The 21,456-nt window shown below is 38.8% G+C and overlaps 1 protein-coding gene across 1 annotated transcript in view; it reads right to left on the bottom strand.

Moving 5' to 3' along the window:
• Positions 1–21,456, bottom strand: part of ALMS1 (Alstrom syndrome protein 1) — a 249,438-nt gene that overhangs the window by 151,874 nt on the left and 76,108 nt on the right. The window contains exons 8-10 of the mRNA XM_011980691.1: positions 10,923–13,525; positions 7,136–10,637; positions 5,970–6,103 (exon numbers count right to left, since the gene is read on the bottom strand). Of these exons, the coding sequence (XP_011836081.1) occupies positions 5,970–6,103; positions 7,136–10,637; positions 10,923–13,525 (6,239 nt within the window). The remainder of the gene's footprint in view (positions 1–5,969; positions 6,104–7,135; positions 10,638–10,922; positions 13,526–21,456) is intronic.

Here is a 21,456-nt window from a genome sequence, read left to right as displayed (position 1 = left end):
TAAAAGGCAGTGATATTGAGAACGTTTTCAAATGCTTATTGGCCACTTGGATATCTTCATTTATGAGACACCTATTGAAGTCTTTGGGTAGGAAGAATGGATTTGCATGAGTTCCTTATATATTCTAGATTTATGTCCCTTATCAAATATATGTATCCGAAATGCCCTCTTCCACTGTGTAGCTTGTACTTTTCACTCTTCATGGTGCCTTTTGATTACCAGACATTCTTAATTTTCATGAAGAGCAATTTATCAATCCTTTATTTTATGGATAGTGTATTTTTGTTCTTGAGAAACCTTTGCCTAACCCAACATCATGAAGAGATTTTCAAGCAACTTTATTTTACCTTTCAATGTAAAGTCTATGATCCATCTCAAATTAATTTTGTAGTAAGGTATGATGTAGAGGACAGGGTTATCGTAGAAATTATAACACATATAGTTATCAAGCTAAAGTAAATAATACCTAACTTTTTCCCAGTTAAGAAACTTGGAAAAAGATTAACTCCATTTATACAGCTTCAAACCTGTATGATATTGTTGTCATATATTTTAAGTTTCTGCCACATTTTATCTCAGTCATGAAGGTCCTAGTATTTTTGTTTCATATACTTAAGTATTTAGCTTTATTTATCCACATACTTAACACATCTTTTGCTCTTTAATATTTCCTACATCACAAATTTCCCATATTAGATTATTTCCCTTTAGTCTGAGGTAACCACTTAGAAATTTTTAATGAGAGTTGAATGAACTGTTATTGTCTAAAATCACTTTTATATTACCACATTCTTAAAACAGATTTTCCCTGACACACAATTCTAGGTAGATATAATTTATTTTCTTTCAGCACACTGAAGGTATTATCCTAATATATCACCTTTCACTGTTGAAACAAATCAAAATGGAAATTTAAAAATATCTGGAATGGTATAATAATAATTATATTACATATAAAACTTGTAGGCTGAAAGAGATTTGGGGCTGGGAAAGAAATTCAATCTGTTGCAGGCATGATGAGCAGAGTGGCTGAGGGAGAAACATACAAGGGAATTTAAACAAGTAACTAAATATATGGAGGATAATGAGAGCCAAGTTTCTTACTATCAGAGAAGTGAGTTACAAATAAAGAAAGAAAAAAAGGCTAGAATAACCCTGTAGTACTGGAATGGAACTGGATGTACTAGTATAAACTCACAGCTTTCATTTTATAATAAAAGTAATAGATAAGGAAACAGGCATACAGAGGAGAGGGGGCTGTGTGTGCAATTATGTACGTACACATCGTCTGCTGAAAAGGCATAAAGGCAACAGTATCATAGTATCAATAAGCACACCAAGCATACATATCTTAGTTTCTACATGCTATTCTCTGCTAAAAAGAACCAGGGCCCCTTGGAGAAACAGACAGCTTTAGGGTTGGTGGAAAGAAAATATAAGATATTCCTAGAGTATCTTCCTATCTCAGAAAGTGGGTGAATGCTCATGAAATGATGGGATCATGAGAAAAACACACAGGAACCAGCTTAAAATGGTTCTCATGGGCAAGTGTGGGGTAATTTGAGTATAAAAATAAACAATGATAGTGATAGGTTGTGACCCTTTGAGAAGAAAAATCCAAGAGCCCATAATGATATAAATAAATAAATGGAGAAGGGACACTTTTAACTTACCACAGAATTCCAATGAATGAATGCTGAAGTGATGATAGAATTTTTTTCGATCACCAAATTAAAGCTATTTTATTAATAAATTATTCAGGTAAGTATAAACACTAGATCCTAAACTAGAGATATTTACAGTCTCAAAGAATCGCTTCATAATATTTATTAACTGCTTATTAATTAATATGTAAAACACACAAACCAGCAGATACCACTTAGTGGTATCTGTTAACTAAGTGGTCGAGTTAACATTACAAGTATTGAGACAAATCAACACAATGTGTCTCCTGACAAGCATGAAAAGCCCATCACTTCTGTGGCTTTCCTACATAAAAATCAAATCTGAATCAAATCATGGTAACACAGCAGATAAATTCAATTTGAGTGGAATCTGCAAAGTAATTAGCTTGTACTCTTCAAAAATGTCAGTCATGAAAGAAAGAAAAAACAGAAAAAACACCCTATACTAAAGAAAATCATTTAAAACGTGACAAACACTGAAATAATTTATAAAAGGTTTTTCATCAACATTAATATCTACAGGGACATTCAAAAGCTGTATGTGACAAGGGACAACTCTTCATTGTGTGGAACTGTCTTGTACATTACAGAAATAGTAACATACCTGACACCTACCTACTGCATTCCAGAAACAATCCCCAATTACAGTGATGACCCAAGAAAAATCACATAAATTTCCAAAATATCTCTTTGGGAGCCATTTACTATCCCTGTCAAGAACCACTGCCTTGCACAATCTAGTCTTCTCCCTTTCACTCTCGCTCTCAAACACACTGGCCTCCTCCCTTTCCTTTAGCACTCCTCCCTTTCCTTTAACACTCCCTTTCCTTTCACACTCTACCTCAGCAACTGTGTGCATGCTATTTCTGTCTGGAATGCTCTTGTCACTCATAACTGCCTTAGTTTCTCACCTTACTCAGACATTTAACTCAATACCTCTTTCTCAGGTTCTGCATTGACCATTCTGCTTTGTCTCCCTGGCTCTTATCCCACCATCTGACATTTATTTTACCTGTTTGGTTGTTATTCATATACTCTCACTTAATGTAAGCTCATGATGTGTTTGTCTATTTTGTTCAGTGGTGTGTCCTCAGCCTATAGATGACTGATGACACGTATTAGGCATTCAATATGTATTTTTGGAATTAATAAATAAATGTTCAACAGTAGGGTAGTGAATAAATTGTTATGTTTATACAACGTGATATTATATACCTATGTAAAACTATGCTTTTAGAGAAGTTTTAAAGGGAAATCCTAATATATTTAAGTTAAAAAAAAAAAAGGTCCAAAACTGTACACAGTGTGGCCAATACGGGTTCCCTAAGAACAAGGCATATCTATTTCGCAACTACTCAGTTAATAGACTGAAGAAAGTCAATCATAAGATGGTGAAACATGAGATGGATGAATGACAGTATCATGAAGTACTCACCATAAGTGTGAGAGTAATCTTTATTCAAAAGTTTTAGACGTTTGTTTTTTTGTTTTTGTTTTTGTTTTTGTTTTTTTTGAAACAGAGAGTCTCCCTCTGTCGCCTAGGCTGGAGTGCACTGGCACGATCTTGGCTCACTGCAATCTCCGCCTCTTAGGTTCAGGCAATTCTCCTGCCTCAGCTTCCCGAGTAGCTACTATTACAGGCATGCACCATGACACCCAGGTAATTTTTGTATTTTTAGTAGAGACGGGGTTTCAAACGTTGGCCAGACTGGTCTCAAACTCCTGACCTCAAATGATCCACCCACCTCGGCTTCCCAAAGTGCTAGGATTATAGGCATGAGCCACCACGCCCAGCCGAAAGTTTTAGACTTTTTATCCATAACCCTTAGTGAACATTTTTATCACTAATTTGGATAAAAATACTTATCAAATATACAAATGGCACAAAGCTGAAAGGCATATTTTAATAAAATAAATGACCAAATTTAGATTAAAAATCATTCCAACAGGCTTGAACACTGATATAAAAGCAATAAAAAGAAATACAGGAGAGTTAAAAAGTATTATATAGGGCCAGGCGTAATGGCTCACGCCTGTAATCCTAGCACTTTGGGAGGCCGAGGTGGGCGCATCACTTGAGGTCAGGAGTTCAAGATCAGCCTGGCCAACACAGTGAAACCCCATCTCTACTAAAAACACAAAAATCATCTGGGCGTGGTGTCACACACCACTTACGTAGCTGTAATCTCAGCTACCCAGGAGGCTGAGGTAGGAGAATCACTTGAAGCTGGGACGTGGAGTTTGCAGTGAGCCGAGATCATGCCACTGCACTCCAGCCTGGGCAATAAAATGAGACTCTGTCTCAAAAAAAAGAGAATTAAAAAAAAAAAAGTATTATATACATACAAGACATGAGAATAGAAATCTTGGCAGCAGTTCATGGCTTTTGGTTTGGTTTTGTTTTGCTTTTTTCCTACAGCTTTAAGGTTTGAAAGTAGTAATGGTTATTTTTTTTTAATGCCCAATTATGCTGTGACCATTAAAGATCTCACAGTACACTGACAGAAAGAGAATTACTAAATATATTTCATGCTGGTCAGATCAGAAGTGAAATTGTGTTTCATCTAATTCAGGACACCTTATTTTAAGAAAAACACAGACAAACTAGAGTCTACCCAAAGGAAGGCAACTTGCTTGCTGAGGGATCTGGAAATATGAACACAAGAAAACAATTTTTAAAAATAGGGAAACACAAATCACTGAGAAAACTGCACTTTTAAACAAATGATGCTAAGGTAGTGCTCACTTTGGCAGAATATATACAAATGGTGCTAAGAGAACCAATTGTTCATTTTACTATTCTTATTATTTTGTCAATTTTGTTTTTCACAAGCATATATGTAAAACCTAAAATCCAATCTAATTTGTACTTTTCAAACACTTTTCCAAAACTGAGATAATCCAAATAAACTATATCACTGGAGAATAGTTTTCTAATAAACTTTGTATGAATCAGGCCATGAAATCCTTGTATGATAACTATATCAATTCTTACAGGATTAATAATAGTAATAATAGCTACCAGTTATTGAGTACTAACTAGATATCACATACTCTACTAAGCATTTTATAGGCATTATCTCACATAATCCACACCAAAACCCTCTAAGATAGGCATTATTATATCTTATTATTAAGCAAAATAGCAGACAAAATGTCTTAACCACAGGAGAATGAATAAATTATTATGTAATCACACACTGAAATACTGTACAGTAATAAGGAATAAATGAAAACTATGTACATCTACATAGAAGCAGCTCAAAACCCTAAGACTGTGTGAAACACCCAGTTCTCAAAAGAATATGTATCTTATTGATTCCATCTATAGAGTTCAAAACCATACTGAAGAGCAGGAAAATCATTATATATCAAAATAAGAAATAAAAAAGATATGACTGGGAAAGGAGAAACAAAGAACTTCAACAGTATTTAGTAATGTTCTATTTCTCAACCTGGATAGTCAATATACGGGAATTATTATTTACTTGCTGCTATTTTTTACATAAATGATTCATATATACTCTTTCCTACATATGAAATAGTTAATAGAAGGAAAATATGTACTATTAAAATGAAAGTCATTTATATATAAGCTATTATAGCTGTGTACTCAAGCATTTAAAATAAACATTTGAAAACAGCTGGACTTCATCTAGATTTCAAGATACCACTTTCAAGAGAAAATAACAGTGACATTCAGTCTTCTCTGTTCTAAAAAATATTGATAAAACAAGCAAATCAGTTCTTACTTTTCTAAGAAGATAAATTTTTCAAAATATGAACTTGGAATGAATAAAAACTTCACATATCTAGACTGTAAGTATCTAATACTTACATCTTAACTTTTGAAAAATTAAGATGCCCCCCTAGGCACAGTGGCTTATGCCTGTAATCCCAACATTTTGGGAGGCCAAGGCAAGAGGATCACTTGAGTCCAAGCGTTCAAGACCAGCATGGGCAATGTAGAGAGACCCTGTCTCTGTCAAAAATTTAAAAATTAGCCAAGCAGGGTGGTACACACACGTGGTCCCAGTTACTTGAGAGGCTGAGGTGGGAGGATTCCTTGAGCCTAAGAGTTCAAGGCTGCAGTGAACTGGGATTGCACTGCTGCACTTCAGCCTGGCCAACAGAGCAAGACTGTCTCAAAAACAAAACCAAAAAAGGCTCCTTACACTTTAGCCAAATATTATCAGCAATTCAACTGATGCCCAAGTAAGAGATCCAAATTCCATCACCCATTCTTTCATATTTACTTTTTTCATTTCCAGATTTCTTTTATACCTTGGACAAGTCAGTTGTTCTCCCATGACCAAACAACTCTGCCTTGATCTCTTCTACTTTCCTCCTGTCATCTTCATTTAATTCTGAAATGGAGTATCCACAATCATGTGCTAAATTGAACTTCAGATTCCAGGCTGGAGAGAAAGCATACACTTGAGATAATACAATGCAAAAGTGATAATTTGGCAACAATTGCAAGAACACAGAAGATCATCAATATATGCAATGTAATACCCACCGCAATACTTAGTATGTCTTCTTAACTATGACAACCTATCAGAAATTCTTGACAGAGATCATTTCACTGCAAAGTCTGATTTTCTTAAGCCATGCTCTATAGATAATTCTACAAAAAAGCCACTTTAAATCTGGTATTCAATCATGTTTATCTTAATCCTCCTTCTAATCAAGAGTCCCTTTGCCTCTCCCTTTAGTTCCTGCTACAATTACAATTTATAAAAGTAATAAATACAACTCGGAGGGTTTTTTTTTTAGAATAAAAAGGTGCAAGGAACAGTGTAGGAAGTTAACCTCAAGGGACAATTTCTAGGTAGGCCTAAATTGCTTTTAAATTGCCTCCCAAAATATATTCCCCATATTGTCTTACAGATTTTTGTTTTTAATGGAATTCTATTAGAAAGTAATGAGATTTGTAAATATTCTCTTTTAAACCTCTAATCCAAGTTTTAGTATAAAATGCATTGATTTTTTTTCAAATGTCTGAGAACACCACCAAGAGTTTTATTAGAAAAGGGAAAGAGAAAATATATGTAGTTTTAGGACAAAAAGCAATTTAGAGCACAGCAAATTGGAGGCTTTTTCTGCCTTCACAATAAGGATACTATAATGGGAGGATTAGGGAAACATGATAGCTTTAGGAGCTCAGGAGCCAAGCGACCTCTTTACTCTCTGCCATACAACAGAATCTACTTCTCCTAAAAACAAGAACCTAAATTTAGGCTGGTACTAATACTGTAACTTAACTACATTATTGGTTAAATAGACTTTTTATGGATTGTAAGAAGAAATATAATCACTCTAACAATTCTTTTTTTTCCTGATCTTGTTTTTATTTTTCATTGGCTAGGCACCCTCAAATCATAAATATCTAACTTTAAACAAATTATTAAGCTATAACGTTTATAAGCCTGAACCTTTTTTCTTACCGTGTGCTCGTACCCGGCTTTCCTCTTCCTCTGCATTTCTGAGTATTTCTTTAGCATGATTCAGTGAGGATTCACATTGCAGAAGGTTTTTCACATGCGCAGCCAGTGAGTCTACACTGCTACCCCCACCATCCTCACTCTCTGACACACCCTCTTCCTCTCTGCTATCTGTTATACTTGTCTTGGGTGAAACATATGGAAAGAAGTTTAGAAGAACATCGGAAACTGATTCCAAAGACTCTGGTAAATTACTGTCCCACGAGCAGGAACCATTTCCATCACTGGCATCACTACTTGAATCACTTTTTATGACAGTCATCATGGGGATAATAATTTTATTCCCAATGGTTCCACTACACCCTTCAGGTTCAGACCTCATTACAGATTTGGCTGCTTGATATTGCCTAAGAGTTTCTTCTAATGCCATACTGACTTTGCTCTCTGCTTCCTGTAGAGGACTTCTTACTGTAGTTGAACTAATAAACTCCCAATTTTCAATGCCTCTCTGGCATTTCAAATTCGTCTGTGTGCCAATATCCTTCTGTATGCACCTGCTGCTTGGGCTTTCCTCTGTGAATGGCTGTCTCTGAAGCAAATCACCATTAGATACATCAGTGGAAGAGGGTTCTTTGAAGCAAACCACCTTCTTAGATTGTATAAATGAAATATCACTAATATCTCTGAAAGGGGCAAGGGGAGCAGGAAAATTGCATCGTTTCAGTGCTATATTTTCTGCCTCCATCAAAAGTGTCCGAATTTCCTTAAGAGTTTTAGAACTATTTTCTGCATCCTGGATTTCTTCAGAGCCAAGATCTCTAAAACCTGCAGATTCTGGTTTATTTATTACAACTCTGTCATCAGCCTGAGAATTTAAAAGCACATTATTTGAGCTAACACTGGAGTCAGAAGAATTCAAATTATCTATCAGCCTTTGGACATGTTCTGAAACAAGCTTGTGATTCTCACCATGTGAGTAAGTACCAGAGGGAACTGTGTGTAATCCAGTAATTTGATCAGCTTGCCCAAGAGCACTTGAGATCTTTAGAGCATCTTCAGTTAGACGTCTATCTGGCGAATCCTTTTGATAGAAAATATCGGGTTTCTCTCGGTGTGAAAAGGAACTAGGAAGAGCTGTTGGTAATACTGTTTTCTGACTAGGTGGTCCAGGAATTGTTGAAATCTTCAGCACATCTTCAGTTACATGTCCACCTGGCAATTCCTGTGGACTGAAAATACTTGATTTCTCTCTGTGAAAATAAGAACTAGAGAGAGGTATTGGTTTTCCAGTATTCACATCAGTTAGTTCAGGGACAGCTGAAATCTTTAGAATACCTTTACTTTGATCTCTATCTGGCAACTGCTGTTGAAATAAAATATCGGGCTTTACTGTTTGAGAATAGGAACTATGAAAAGCTGTCTGGGATGGAGTCTTCTGGTCATTTGGTCCAATCACAGTTGAAATCTTGGGCTTCTCTGTTTGTGAGTAGGAACTAAGGGTAGCTGCTGGAAACTCAGTTTTCTGGTCATCTGGTATGTGCACAGTTGAAATCTTGAGTTTCTCTTTATGTGAATGTGAGTAGGAACTAGACAGTCCTATTGGTATCCCAGTCTTCTGCTCTGCTGGTATAGAAACAGGTGAAACTTTCAGAGCGTCTTCTGTGAGATGACTGTCTGGCAACTCCTGTTGAGAGATAACACTAGGCTTCTGTCTATGTGAGTAGTAACTTAGAGGTACTGTTGGTATCTCAGCCTTCTGGTCACCTTGTCCAGGAACAACAAAAACATTGAAAGTTTCTTCAGTAATATCTGGCAACTCCTGCTGATGAAAAATACTGGGCTTCTCTCTATTTGAGTAGGAACTAGAGGATGCTATTTGTATCCCAGTCTTCTGGTCAGCAGGCCCAGGAACCCCTACTGCTTTCAAAGTTACTTCAGTAAGATCTGGCAACCCCTGCTGATAAGAAATGACAGACTGCTCTCTCTGTGGGTAGGAATTAGAGGACAGAACGTTTACTCCAGTCTTCTGGTCAGCTGGTCCAGGAACTCTTAAAATTTTCAAACCTGCTTCAGTAAAACGTGGCAACTCTTGCTGGTAGGAAATAATGGGCTTCTCTCTGTGTGAGTAGGAAGTAGAGGTTACTGTCGATAACCCACTCTTCTGGTCAGCTGGTCCAGGGACATCTGAAACTTTCAGAGTCTTTTCAGTTAGATGACCATCTGGCAACTCTTGTTGGTAAGAAGTATTAGGCTTCTCTGTATGTGAATAGAAAGAGGAGGTTACAGTAGATAACCCAGTCTTCTGGTCAGCTGGTTGAGGAACAGCTGAAACTTTCAGAGTTTCTTTAGTTAGCTGACTGTCTGGCAGGGCTTGTTGGTAGAAGACAACGGGCTTCTCTCTATGTGAGTATAAACTAGAGGATACTGATGGTGTCTCAGTCTTCTGGGCATCTGGTCCAGGAACAGGTGGAACTTTCAGAGCTTCTTCAGGTAAATGACTGTCTGATAGGGTCTGTTGGTAGAAAATGACGGGCTTCCCCCTATTTGAGTAGGGAGTAGAATATACTGGTATTGTCTCAGTCTTCTGGTCAACTGGTCCAGGAGCAGCTGAAACTTTCACAACTTCTTTATTTAGAGGACTGTCTAACAGAGCCTGCTGGTAGAAAGTAAGGGGCTTCTCTCCAAGTGCACTGGAACCTAAAGGTCCTGTTGGTATCTCAGTCTTCCTTTCAGTAGGTCCAGAAACAATGGAAACTTTCAGAGCCTCTTCAGGTAGATGACCATCTGCAAAGGCCTGTTTGTAGATAATAATGGGCTTCTCTCCAAGTGAGTAGGAAGTAGAGGTTATGGTTGGTACGCCAGTTGTCTGGTCAGTTGGTCCAGGAGCAGATGAAACTCTGAGAGCCTCTTCAGGTATTTGACTACCTAGCAATGCCGGCTGGTAGAAACTGCCAGGCTTTGCTCTATGTTGCGAGTAGGAAGGAGAGGTTACAGTTGGTGAGCCAGTTGTCTGGTCAACTGGTCCAGGAGCAACTGAAACTTTCAGAGACTCTTCAGGTAGATGACCATCTGGAAAGGCCTGTTTGTAGATAACAATGGGCTTCTCTCCAAATGAGCTGGAAGGAGAGGTTACAGTTGGTGTGCCAATCGTTTGGTCAACTGGTCCAGGAGCAACTGAAACTTTCAAAGCCTCTTCAGGTAGATGACTATGTGGCAAGACCTGTTGGTAGAAAACACCAGGCTTCTCTGTGTGTGAGTAGAAAGTAGAGGGTAAAGTTGGTGTCCCAGTCTTCTGGTCAGCTGGTCCAGGAACTGCTGAAACGTTCTTTGCCTCTTCAGTTAGATGACTACTTGGCAACGACTGTTGGTAGAAAATGCTGGGCTTCTCTCTATGTTGTGAGTAGGAAGTAGAAGTTGCAGTTGGTGTGCCAGCCGTCTGGTCAACTGGTTCATAGGCAACTGAAATATTCGGAGCCTCTTCAGTTGGATGACTATGTGGCAAGACCTGTTGGTAGAAAACACCAGGCTTCTCTGTGTGTGAGTAGAAAGTAGACGTTGAAGTTGGTGTCCCAGTCTTCTGGTCAGCTGGTCCAGGAACCACTGAAACTTTCCGTGCCTCTTCAGTTAGATGACTACTTGGCAACAACTGTTGGTAGAAAATGCTGGGCTTCTCTCTATGTTGTGAGTAGGAAGTAGAGGTTGCAGTTGGTGTGCCAGTTGTCTGGTCAACTGGTTCATAGGCAACTGAAATATTCAGAGCCTCTTCAGTTGCATGATTATCTGGCAAGACCTGTTGGTAGAAAACACCAGGCTTCTCTGTGTGTGAGTAGAAAGTAGAGGGTAAACTTGGTATCCCAGTCTTCTGGTCAGCTGGTCCAGGAACCACTGAAACTTTCCGTGCCTCTTCAGTTAGATGACTACTTGGCAACGACTGTTGGTAGAAAATGCTGGGCTTCTCTTGATGTTGTGAGTAGGAAGTAGAGGTTGCAGTTGGTGTGCCAGTTGTCTGGTCAACTGGTTCATAGGCAACTGAAATTTTCAGAGCCTCTTCAGTTGGATGATTATCTGGCAAGACCTGTTGGTAGAAAATACCAGGCTTCTCTGTGTGTGAGTAGGAAGTAGAGGTTGGAGTTGGTGTCCCAGTCTTCTGGTCAGCTGGTCCAGGAACAGTTGAACCTTTCTGTGCCTCTTCAGGTATATGACTACCTGGCAAGGTCTGTTGATAGAAAATACCAGGCTTCTCTCTTTGTGAGTAGAAAGTAGAAAGTACTCCTGGTATCCAAGTCTTCTGGTCACCCAGTCCAGTAACAGCTGAAACTTTCTGAGTCTCTTCAGGTATATGAGTACCTGGCAAGGCCTGTTGGTGGAAAATGCTGGGCTTTTCTCTATATTGTGAGTAGGAAGTTGAGGTTACAGTTGGTGTGCCAGTCCTCTGGTCTGCTGGTCCAGGAGCTACTGAAATTTTCAGAGCCTCTTTAGGCAGATGACTCTCTGGCAAGGTCTGTTGGTAGAAAATACCAGGCTTCTCTCTTTGTGAGTAGAAAGTAGAGGGTACTGCTGGTGTGTCAGTCGTCTGATCAGCTGGTCCAGGGAAGGCTGAAACTTTCAGACTCTCTTCAGGTAGACGACTGTCTGATAACACCTGTGGGTAAAAAACACTAGGCTTCTCCCTCTGTGGGTAAGAACTAGACTGTATTGTTGGTATCTCAGTCTTCTGGTCAGCTGGTCCAGGGCCAGCTGAAACTTTCACAGCCTTTTCAGTTGGATGACTATCTGGCAATTCCTGCTGATAGAAAATACTGGGCTTCTCTCTATGTGAGAAGGCACCTGAAGGTACTGTTGGTGTTGAGACAGTCTTCTGGTCAGTCAGTCCAGGAATAGCAGACATTTTCAGAGATTCTCTAGGTAGATCACTGTCTGGCAACTCTTGCTGGTAGAAAATACTAGATTTCTCGCTATGTGAGTGAGAATTAGAGGACACTGTTGGTGTCCCAGTCTTCTGGGCAGCCAATACAGAAACAGCTGAAACCTTCAGAGCTTCTTCAGGGAAAAGAAAGTCTGGTAGGGTCTGCTGGGAAAAAATAACGGGCTTCTCTCTGTGTGAGTAGAAACTAGATGGTGCTGAGGGTATCCCAGTCTTCTGATCACTGGGTCCAGGAACAACTGATACTTTCAGAGCCTCTTCAGTTAGATGACTATTGGGTAAGGTCTGCTGATAGAAAGCACCAGGCTTTTCTCCAAGTGAAGAGGACACAGAGGAAGTAGAGGTTACAGTTGGTGTCCCCGTCTTTCTGTCAGCTGGTCCAGAAACAGCTGAATTTTTCAGAACCTCTTCGGGTAGTTGGCTGTCCAGCAAGGCCTGTTGGTAGAAAATACGGAGCTTCTCTCTGTGTGAGTATGCATTAGAGGGTACTGTTGGTAGGCCAGTCTTCTGGTCAGCTGGTCCAGCAACAGCTGAAACGTTCAGACCCTCTTCAGGTAGATGACTGTCTGCTAACCCCTGTGGGTACAAAATACTAGGCTTTTCTCTCTGTGAGTAAGAACTAGACTGTACTGCTGGTATCTCAGTCTTCTGGTCAGCTGGTCCAGGAGTGAACGAAACTTTAAGAGTCTCTTCAGTTTGATGACTATCTGGGAACTCTTGTTGGTAAAAAATACCAGGCTTCTCTCTATGTGAGTGGGGAGTAGAGAGTACTGTTGCTGTCCCAGTCTTCTGGTCAGCCGGTCCAGACATAGCTGAAACTTTCAGAGCCTTATCAGTTAGATGACCATCTGGCAAGGTCTGTCGATAGAAAAAGAGGAGGTCCTCTCCATGTGAGTGGGATGTAGAGGATACTGTAGGTATTCCAGTTTTCTGCTCCACTGGGCCAGGAGCAGCTGAAACTTTCAAAGGCTCTTCAGTTAAGTTACTCTCTGGTAACTCTTGTTGGTAAAAAATACCAGGCTTCTCTCTATGTGAGTAGGAAGTAGAAGTTAGAGTTGGTATGCCAGTTGTCTGGTCAGTTGGTCCAGGAGCAGCTAAAACTTTCAAAGCCTCTTCAGTTAGATGACTGTCTGGCAAGCCCTGCTGGTAGAAAATACTGTGCTTCCCCCTGTGTGAGTGGGAACTAGAGAGTACTGTTGGTGTTGCAGTCTTCTGGTAAGCTGGTTCAGGAATAGCTGTGACTTTCAGAGTCTCTTCAGTTAGATGAGTATCCGCTAATGGCCTTTGGTTGAGAGTACTGGTGTGTTGACCAGTAGTAGTTTCTAGAGGAGAACTTACAGTCAACTGAGACAGGTCCTCAAGGGACAAGGATAAATGAGATCCAATGTCTGAATCAACAGGAGTGGTAGTGATGCCTGACTTCAAGTTGGATTGAGTAACTTTAGCTATGCCTCCTTTAGAAGCATCTCCTAAAGAAAAAGAGATTTGTTAATATTATATAAAATTTTCTATTTTAAATTCTATGTGCTGAAAAAACGCAAGCTTTGAGCCTTTAAAAAGCTCCTAGAAATGAATCCTAAAGAAACAGCCATCAAAGGAGACAAATATTTGCACACAAATATATTAATTAGAAAACTAAAGTAAAAATATTTTAAATCTTCAACAACAGAGTAATGGTTATAAACAATAGTATATCCAGCAGATGAAATATTATAAGGATCTTAAAACTTGGATTTTTAGAGAATTATCAATGAGATGAGATAATGCTGTTGCGTCTAGGATTTGATTCCACCCTACTTACAATCTGTTATTGTGTCTTGTAGGCTAGCATAAGACATAAGGTCTTCAGTCAGAGACAAAAGACTTTATGATCCCTGGTACAGCAAAGGATCATCAGCTTATTTTCACAGGTTCCTCTTGCACACAAAGTCCCACAGGGGCAGTACAATATGGCCTACAGGGATGCTATGCATGCAGTGAGTTTGAAGGACTCTCCCAGCAAATGCACCCTGTATAATGTATATATATTTAAGTACATAAAACTGAAAAAGACTCTAAAGGTTACTCTGAAGAGTTTGAACTTAATTCCATATGGCATGGCAAGTTGTTTACAGTTTTAAAGTTTTCAAGATGAGTGAGAAGGGAATGTAAAAATCTGGGTTGCACAATCCAACGAACGTTTCCATATGAAATGAAAGCAGTTTTAAACAGCAGTGTAAAGTAAGTGACTGCAACAGAAATGACAGGATTTGACAAGCTGTCCATTCATTCATTGTTCATTCAAAATACATGAATGCTTATTATGTGCTAGGCACTGTTCTACATACAGCAATAAACGAACAGACAATAATCCCTACCTCGCAGAGCTTATTTGTATTCCAGCAGAAGGAGGCTGACAATAAATTGGTAAAACATATGATGTGTCAGATGATGTTAAGATGATTGATATATAGAGCAAGTATTATCCATACTTTACGTATAGGGAAACCGAGTTGCAAAGACGACCATGTAATAGTGCTTCTCAGTGTTGGGATCTTGTTAACTTGCAGATTCTGACTCAGTAGGTCTGGGTGGGACCTGAAATTCTGCATTTCTAACAAGCTCCCCAGGGATGCCCAATGTTATTGGTCCTCAGATCACATTTTAAGTGCAAAGATACATAGTTTTTCTAGAATTGTAGGTGGGTAAGTGACAAAAACTGGTACGTTAACCCTTGAACTCTAAATCCAAATTCTGAGCTCTTTCCACTACAACTGACTGGCTTTCTATGGCCACTGACGAGCTCCAAAGGAGCTGAATATAGAATGAAATGGGTAGAGGAGTGAATTTTAAAGTAAAGAACTAGAAGTATCAAGTATTAACTCTTCAAGAAAAGTAAAAAATTTAAAAATGCAACATGCACTGTAACTTGAGAAGGAATATGGGTTACAAAATTTTGTGAGGTTCTTGCCTGCTGGGTCTAAAGAAAATAAGAAAAGTTTTTTGTAAGGAAACAGAAGAGGCTCTAGAAGTTAATAAACCAAAACAGATTAACAAAACAGAACCTTGTTTTTCTAAATGATTTCCTAATTTCTCAAAGTTTTTACATCCCTTTGGCCATTACAAATTATTAGTGACACCATGAATGGGGACAAATGACATAAATAGCTAAGGAGTTAAGATGTACAGTCCAGGTCCTTGAAGGATCCAGAAGGTTACATAAGATAAGGTCTTCTTAACCTCAGGGGTAAAGGAAAAGACTAGTAAAGAAAACTGGAAGAACAACTATAGGTTAAGCTGTTAAAAGTGCAGGAGGAGATGCATGATGTTAAAGAAGAATTCTTGTCAGTTCTATATAAAGTTAAGGACATAAATGTCAAACTGTCAGAAGAATGGTGATCACAAATCCACTAATTATGAATTTTAAAATATGTCTATGTAAGTAAGGAGTTCATGATGAAAAATGGTATGTTTTCAGAGTGCTTATTATTCTCTCAGCCCTGGGAAAGAAGAATACACTAAGCGTGAGTGTTACAATATTACTATATACTGATCAAATCTTTGGAGATTCATTTTCAGAAGTAGGGGTGAGTTGAAGAGGTAAGTTTCGACCAAGAAGAGGAACATGGCTGCCAGAAAAAGACTATACTATACCAAAGTTGTATATTCGTCGGAACTGTATGCCTCCTAGAGATGACATTAAGACTAACAACTGGGTACAACTTACTCAAGAACTCTTCTCCATACTAAGGTGCTTAGTAACACAGAAGGCTTCCTTAGGTGATAAAGACAGTACAATTTTATTTCCCCAAGTATATACTGGCATAAGAAGAATAAGCGAGCCCTTTATTTCTTACAGACAAAATGAGGTACAATTCCATACTTCCATTTTACATATGACTAAGAGCCTCTTACCAGTAATCATTCCAAGTGAATTATTATGGGTTTTAATACTAGCACACACAAATAAATTACTATAGCTCTAATTTTGAGCCCTCTAATTCAGTCACTAATAAGTCTGTAATGGGGCTAGGAAGGTAGTGGGGAGGATGGTTAATGGGTACAAAAATGTAGTTAGAATGTGACTACAGTCAACAATTATTTATAACACATTTTAAATTAAAAGAGTATAACTGTACTTTTCACAACATAAAGAAATAATGAATGCTTGAGGTGACAGATACACCATTTACCTTGATGTGATTATTGCATATCGTATGTTTGTGTCAAAATATCTCACGTACCCCATAAATATATACACCTACTATGTTCTCATAAAAATTAAAAATAAAAAAGTTTTTTTAAAAAAGAAGTCTGGCAAAAGCACCTATTGTATGTACAGAGAAGTAAACACAAATTCATGTAGTTTTTAAAAAGACACCAGTGATATTTTAAATGGGTCTTTGTCATCATTGCTGTTATTCTTGCTTTCTAATTACTATATCATTTTTATAAGTTCCTAATTATTAATTATTGATAACTAATTTTAATTTTGCTGTATTTGGTTAATCCCTCAGTAAACTCATAGATGTTTACTTCAACATTCATCATCTTAAACTATATTCTCTCATAACTAAACTATAACACAAGTATATCACAGTTCAAACAGGAATTTTTGATACTCTTATTAGCACAGCGGATGTAAATATAACCCTTCCAAAGTTCCTGCATACTGATAATTCATTAATGTCGTCCTGTTGATAAATGTATGCCATGTAAATAACTTGCAATACAAAATCAAGTTAAATGTAATAAAATTGCTTAGTTTCAAAAGATAATAGGGCACTGTTTTATAACACAAAAATCACATATACAAGCTAACACTATAGCCTATGATTTAATTCCTAATTTTGTTGTTGCTATCACTAAGTTCTTTTTCAATGTGAAAGCAGGAATTGTTAGGTTAAGTGCGTTATACATTCTTCCTCATTCCTAAGTGGGCAGGGGTTTCAAAAAGCTAATGAACTGCTGGTGTTATGAAAAGTTCATGAACCCAGTACTCAAACATCAAATCCCAAACACTACTTCCTAACAGAATAACCCTGGGAAAGTTATACCCTAGTCCTAATAATGCCCAGTCATCAAACCACCCTGATAGGTGCACCCCTAACTCAAAGATGTTTACTTCAACATTCATCATCTTAAACTATATTCTCTCATAACTAAACTATAACACAAGTATATCACAGTTCAAACAGGAATTTTTGATATTCTTATTAGCACAGCGGATGTAAATATAACCCTTCCAAGGACAGGAGAAGATGTAATTTCAGATCCTGCTTCTAGGCTCCTCATCTTTAACAGAACCCTTCAAAGTCCTGCCCCAAACTAAAGTCCTCCCTTACTCTGAGCCACACTCAGGTTCCCTCCCTGCCCTGAGTAACTTGCATCTTCAAGGGAGAAGATACCCAACAAATAACAACCTAAGGTAGTAAGGTTAAACAAAAGACTGGGCGTCAATAAAAATTATGGCAGGAAAACTAATAGAAAAATCAATTAGGTTTAGAGGCAGGGAACATAAACCCCAATACCCACCAAACAACATAAAGTAAGACATATAGGTCATTCAAGTCATACAGACACAGCCTCATGTTAGAGATCAATAAAATAGTGATAAGACACTAATGCATAGGCTTTCATTACAACTGACATATAGTCAATGAAATATGATACTTACATTTATTTGATCCACTTTCTTGAGAACTGATCCCTGCCAAAATACAAAACCTACCATCTTATTCTACCCCTCTCCAGTCTACCCAGGCACATTAATTCATTTAATATTCATCGATTCATTAAGTCATTCAACAGATACTTATTGAGCAGCTTTCACGGCCAGGTGCAAAAATATATATATTAGCAAAGCCCCAGCTCTACCCTCAAAGAGCTTAAAGTCCTGTGGGAGATAGAAACAAGTGAAAAAAAGCAATTACTAAATTCAGTGTAAGGACAGTGATTAGGGAGGTTGTTTACAGGACACTATAGTAACATATATAAGGAGTATCTGGCTCTTTCTTAAAGAGTCATGGTGAACAGCAAAAAACAGAAACATTTTCCTGAAAGACAGCAAAGCTCAGAATGAAAGGATAAAACCAGAAATGAGGCAAAAATGGGCATATAAAGAATAGGGAAGCATTCCAAGTAGAGAAAATAGCATCTATGGGATCAAGGAGACAAGAGGGTCTAGCATCATGAAGAAATGACAGTAGTTCACTATGAAAAAAGAGGCAAGTATAAGGCTACGAAGGTAAGCAGGGACCTTCTACTATGTACTAAGGAGTTTAGAATTTACCCTGAGGTTAACAATGGAAAACAAGAACTCCAAACTAGGAAGTAACATTATCAAGTCTGCCCTGTAAACAGACTAGTTTCGCTTAATACAAAAAATGAGTGGCAGAGAAGATGATCAGTTTTCCATTACTAATGCAGTAATTCAGAAAAGAGAATGGGAGTCTGATAGTCAGAAGCAACGGGATTGAGTGATTGGGCAGGGATGAGGGGGAAAGAAGAATACAAGTTTCTAGCTTGGCTAATAAGTAGACACTCATTCCCTGAAAAGAAATAGAGAAGGAAGAGTAGGTTTAAAGAGATGATTGGTTCCATTTTTAAAGTTCTGACATTAAGATGCCTTTGGGACATCCAAATGAAGACATTCCATAGTAGTCAGATACAAACATTTGGAGTGTAAGATATATCTAGATAGAGTCCTACAACTGGAAGTCATCAGTCATAGAAAATAACTGAAGCCCTGGGTGTTGGTATTACCTAGGAAGAAGTTAAAATCCTTTCTTGCACAAAGCATTGTTTCCTACTATGTTACTACCTGATGCTGTAAACAAGCTGAGGCAGCCAGTACCGTACCACTAACTGATGAACTCTTAAGTTAGGAAACAATCATCGAGACTCTTTCATGCCTTTATCATATGCCAAGATTTGTGTTAAGTATATAATAGAAATTAAATTGGTGCCCTCTCTGAGAAAGAATTTGTATAAACTGATGGTGTGATATGTTTATGGTAAAGTTATAAAGGCATTCAAAACTTCAAAAACAGAGAGAACAATATGGAATGAAGCTATCAAAATCCTCTTAGAGAAAGTGGGACTTTGGGCAAGTCACTTAATTTCTCTGTTTCATTTTGCTCAGATAGCAAATAGAATACTAGCAGCGCCCATCATCATAAGTCAGATACAAATATAAAACAATATGGCATAATAATATGATAAAAGAATACACTGTGCATACCTAATCCAAAAATCTGAAATCCAAAATGCACTAATGAGTAATTCCTTTGAATATCACATCAGCAGTCAAAAAGTTTCAGATTTTGGACTATTTTGGATTGCGGATTTTCAGATTAGGGACGCTCGACCTGTATTATATAACTAATGTACATTACAATAATAATATGTAAAATGCTTGGCAATGTGAACAAGCAATAAATGTCAGCTATTATTAATAGTTCAGGACAGGGACTACAGATTTTAGAAAAGTTAGGAAAGTTTCATGGCATAGGTGTCCCCACATTCTGTGGCTTGAGATCCCTGAGTTTATTCAATATTGCCTGAGAAAGACCTTTACCTCGCTTCCCCCGTATGATTATTTCTACCAACAACCAAAGACAATAGCACATCGAAGTCAAGTTTTCGAAACTCCAGTTGTCTTCTGTTCCCTGACAAAGTGACACAAATTTGCTTTTCCCTCCATTTCCCTAGAAACCAAAAGCCAATCAGTTCAAAAGACTGAAAGGTAGAAAGTGAAAGGCAGACTGGCTAAGGACCTCCAGACTGGAGAACAACATGGCAATTACTTTCCCAGTTTTCTTTTTAACTGTCATATCTGAGGCTGGACTCTGGAGAGGCCTACACTGTTGGACTAAGGCCAGAAATAGAAATAGGAATAGGAATAGTGGGAAGGAGAAAGGGAAGGAAGGAGGGCGGAAAGAAGTCCAAGAAAAGCCTGCTGTCTATAGCCCAAGGATCAAGAAACGGGCAGCCCAGCAGACTTAGCAGACAGTCCCATTTCCCCACACCCTACTCCAACCAAGCAGCAACAGGTAAGCTTGCACCACCTGAACTGTAGTGTCAGCAGAAACCAGGTGGAGAGTCCCAACAGATTTGGCATCTCCTTGTCCTCTAGCCAGCAACAAGAGACCTAGGTCCACCATCTCCTAATTGTCCTGTGGTAAAAGGCAGCCCAGGTAGCCACTTTCCTTCCCCAGTGGCACTAGCAAAAATTGAATGGGAAGTCCACTAGCGCTGAGAAACCCAGACAGTAGGTTCAAGGAAATGTTCTCCATCCCAGGGCCCAGCATCCTACCTAGATGCATCAGGAGGCCTAGAAAAGCATTTTCTAACTCCATGAATGCCATCAACAAGAATCAAGTGGGTGACCCACTGACACCAGGTGGTCCAGGGGCAGGCCCAGGGAAATGTTCTCTACTCTGTGGGTTAGCATCTCCCCCTTCCCACACAGCAGCAGCAGGCCTTGAGGAAGGCCATTCTACCCACATAAGCATCACCAACAGGGACTGAGTGGGAGCCTCAAAGGTACCACTGAAACAGACCAGAATGCAACTACCCTGAAAACTAAATTATCTTTGGGATCACAGCCACATAAATAGGCCAGAACCTACATGGAAAACCTAAATAGAGCAACTGCCTGCTAAACAGAAGATTATAAATAGGAATAAAAGTCTCCTAACATAATATCCAAAATGTCCAGGATATAATCAAAATTTGTTTTTACCACTAAGAACCAGGAAAATCACAAATTGATTGAGAAAAGACAATCAAGGCTGGCTGTGGTTGCTCACGCCTGTAATCCTAGCTCTTTGGGAGGCTGAGGCGGGTGGATCACTTAAGGTCAGGAGTTCAAGACCAGCCTGGTCAACATGGTGAAACTCCGTCTCTACTAAAAATACAAAAAATTAGCTGGGCGTGGTGGTACACGCCTAATATTCCAGCTACGCGGGAGGCTGAGACACAAGAATCGCTTGAACCCAGGAGGCAGAGGTTGCAGTGAGCCGAGAGAGAGAGAGAGAGACAGAGACAGAGAGAGAGAGAGAGTGTGTGAACGCGATAGAGAGGGAGAAGACAATCAAATGATGCAAACAAGATGAGTTAAATTCAAAGAAATAAAGTCTGAAAACATTCCAAATTTGACGAGACATAAACTTATAGATTAAAGAAGGTAAGTCAGCTCCAAACAGGAAACCCAAAGAAATCCACACCAAGGGCCGGGCTCGGTGGCTCACGCCTATAATCCCAGCACTTTGGGAGGCTGATGCAGGCAGATCACTAGAGGTCAGGAGTTTGAAACCAGCTGGCCAACATGGTGAAACCCCATCTCTACCAAAAATACAAAACAATTAGCCGGGCCTGATGGCACACACCTGTAATCCCAGCTAATTGGGAGGCTAAG

Source organism: Mandrillus leucophaeus, unplaced genomic scaffold (genome assembly GCF_000951045.1).
Source record: "Mandrillus leucophaeus isolate KB7577 unplaced genomic scaffold, Mleu.le_1.0 Scaffold216, whole genome shotgun sequence".
Classification (NCBI taxonomy): Eukaryota; Metazoa; Chordata; class Mammalia; order Primates; family Cercopithecidae; genus Mandrillus; species Mandrillus leucophaeus.
This window is presented reverse-complemented; position numbering and strand designations above follow the sequence as displayed.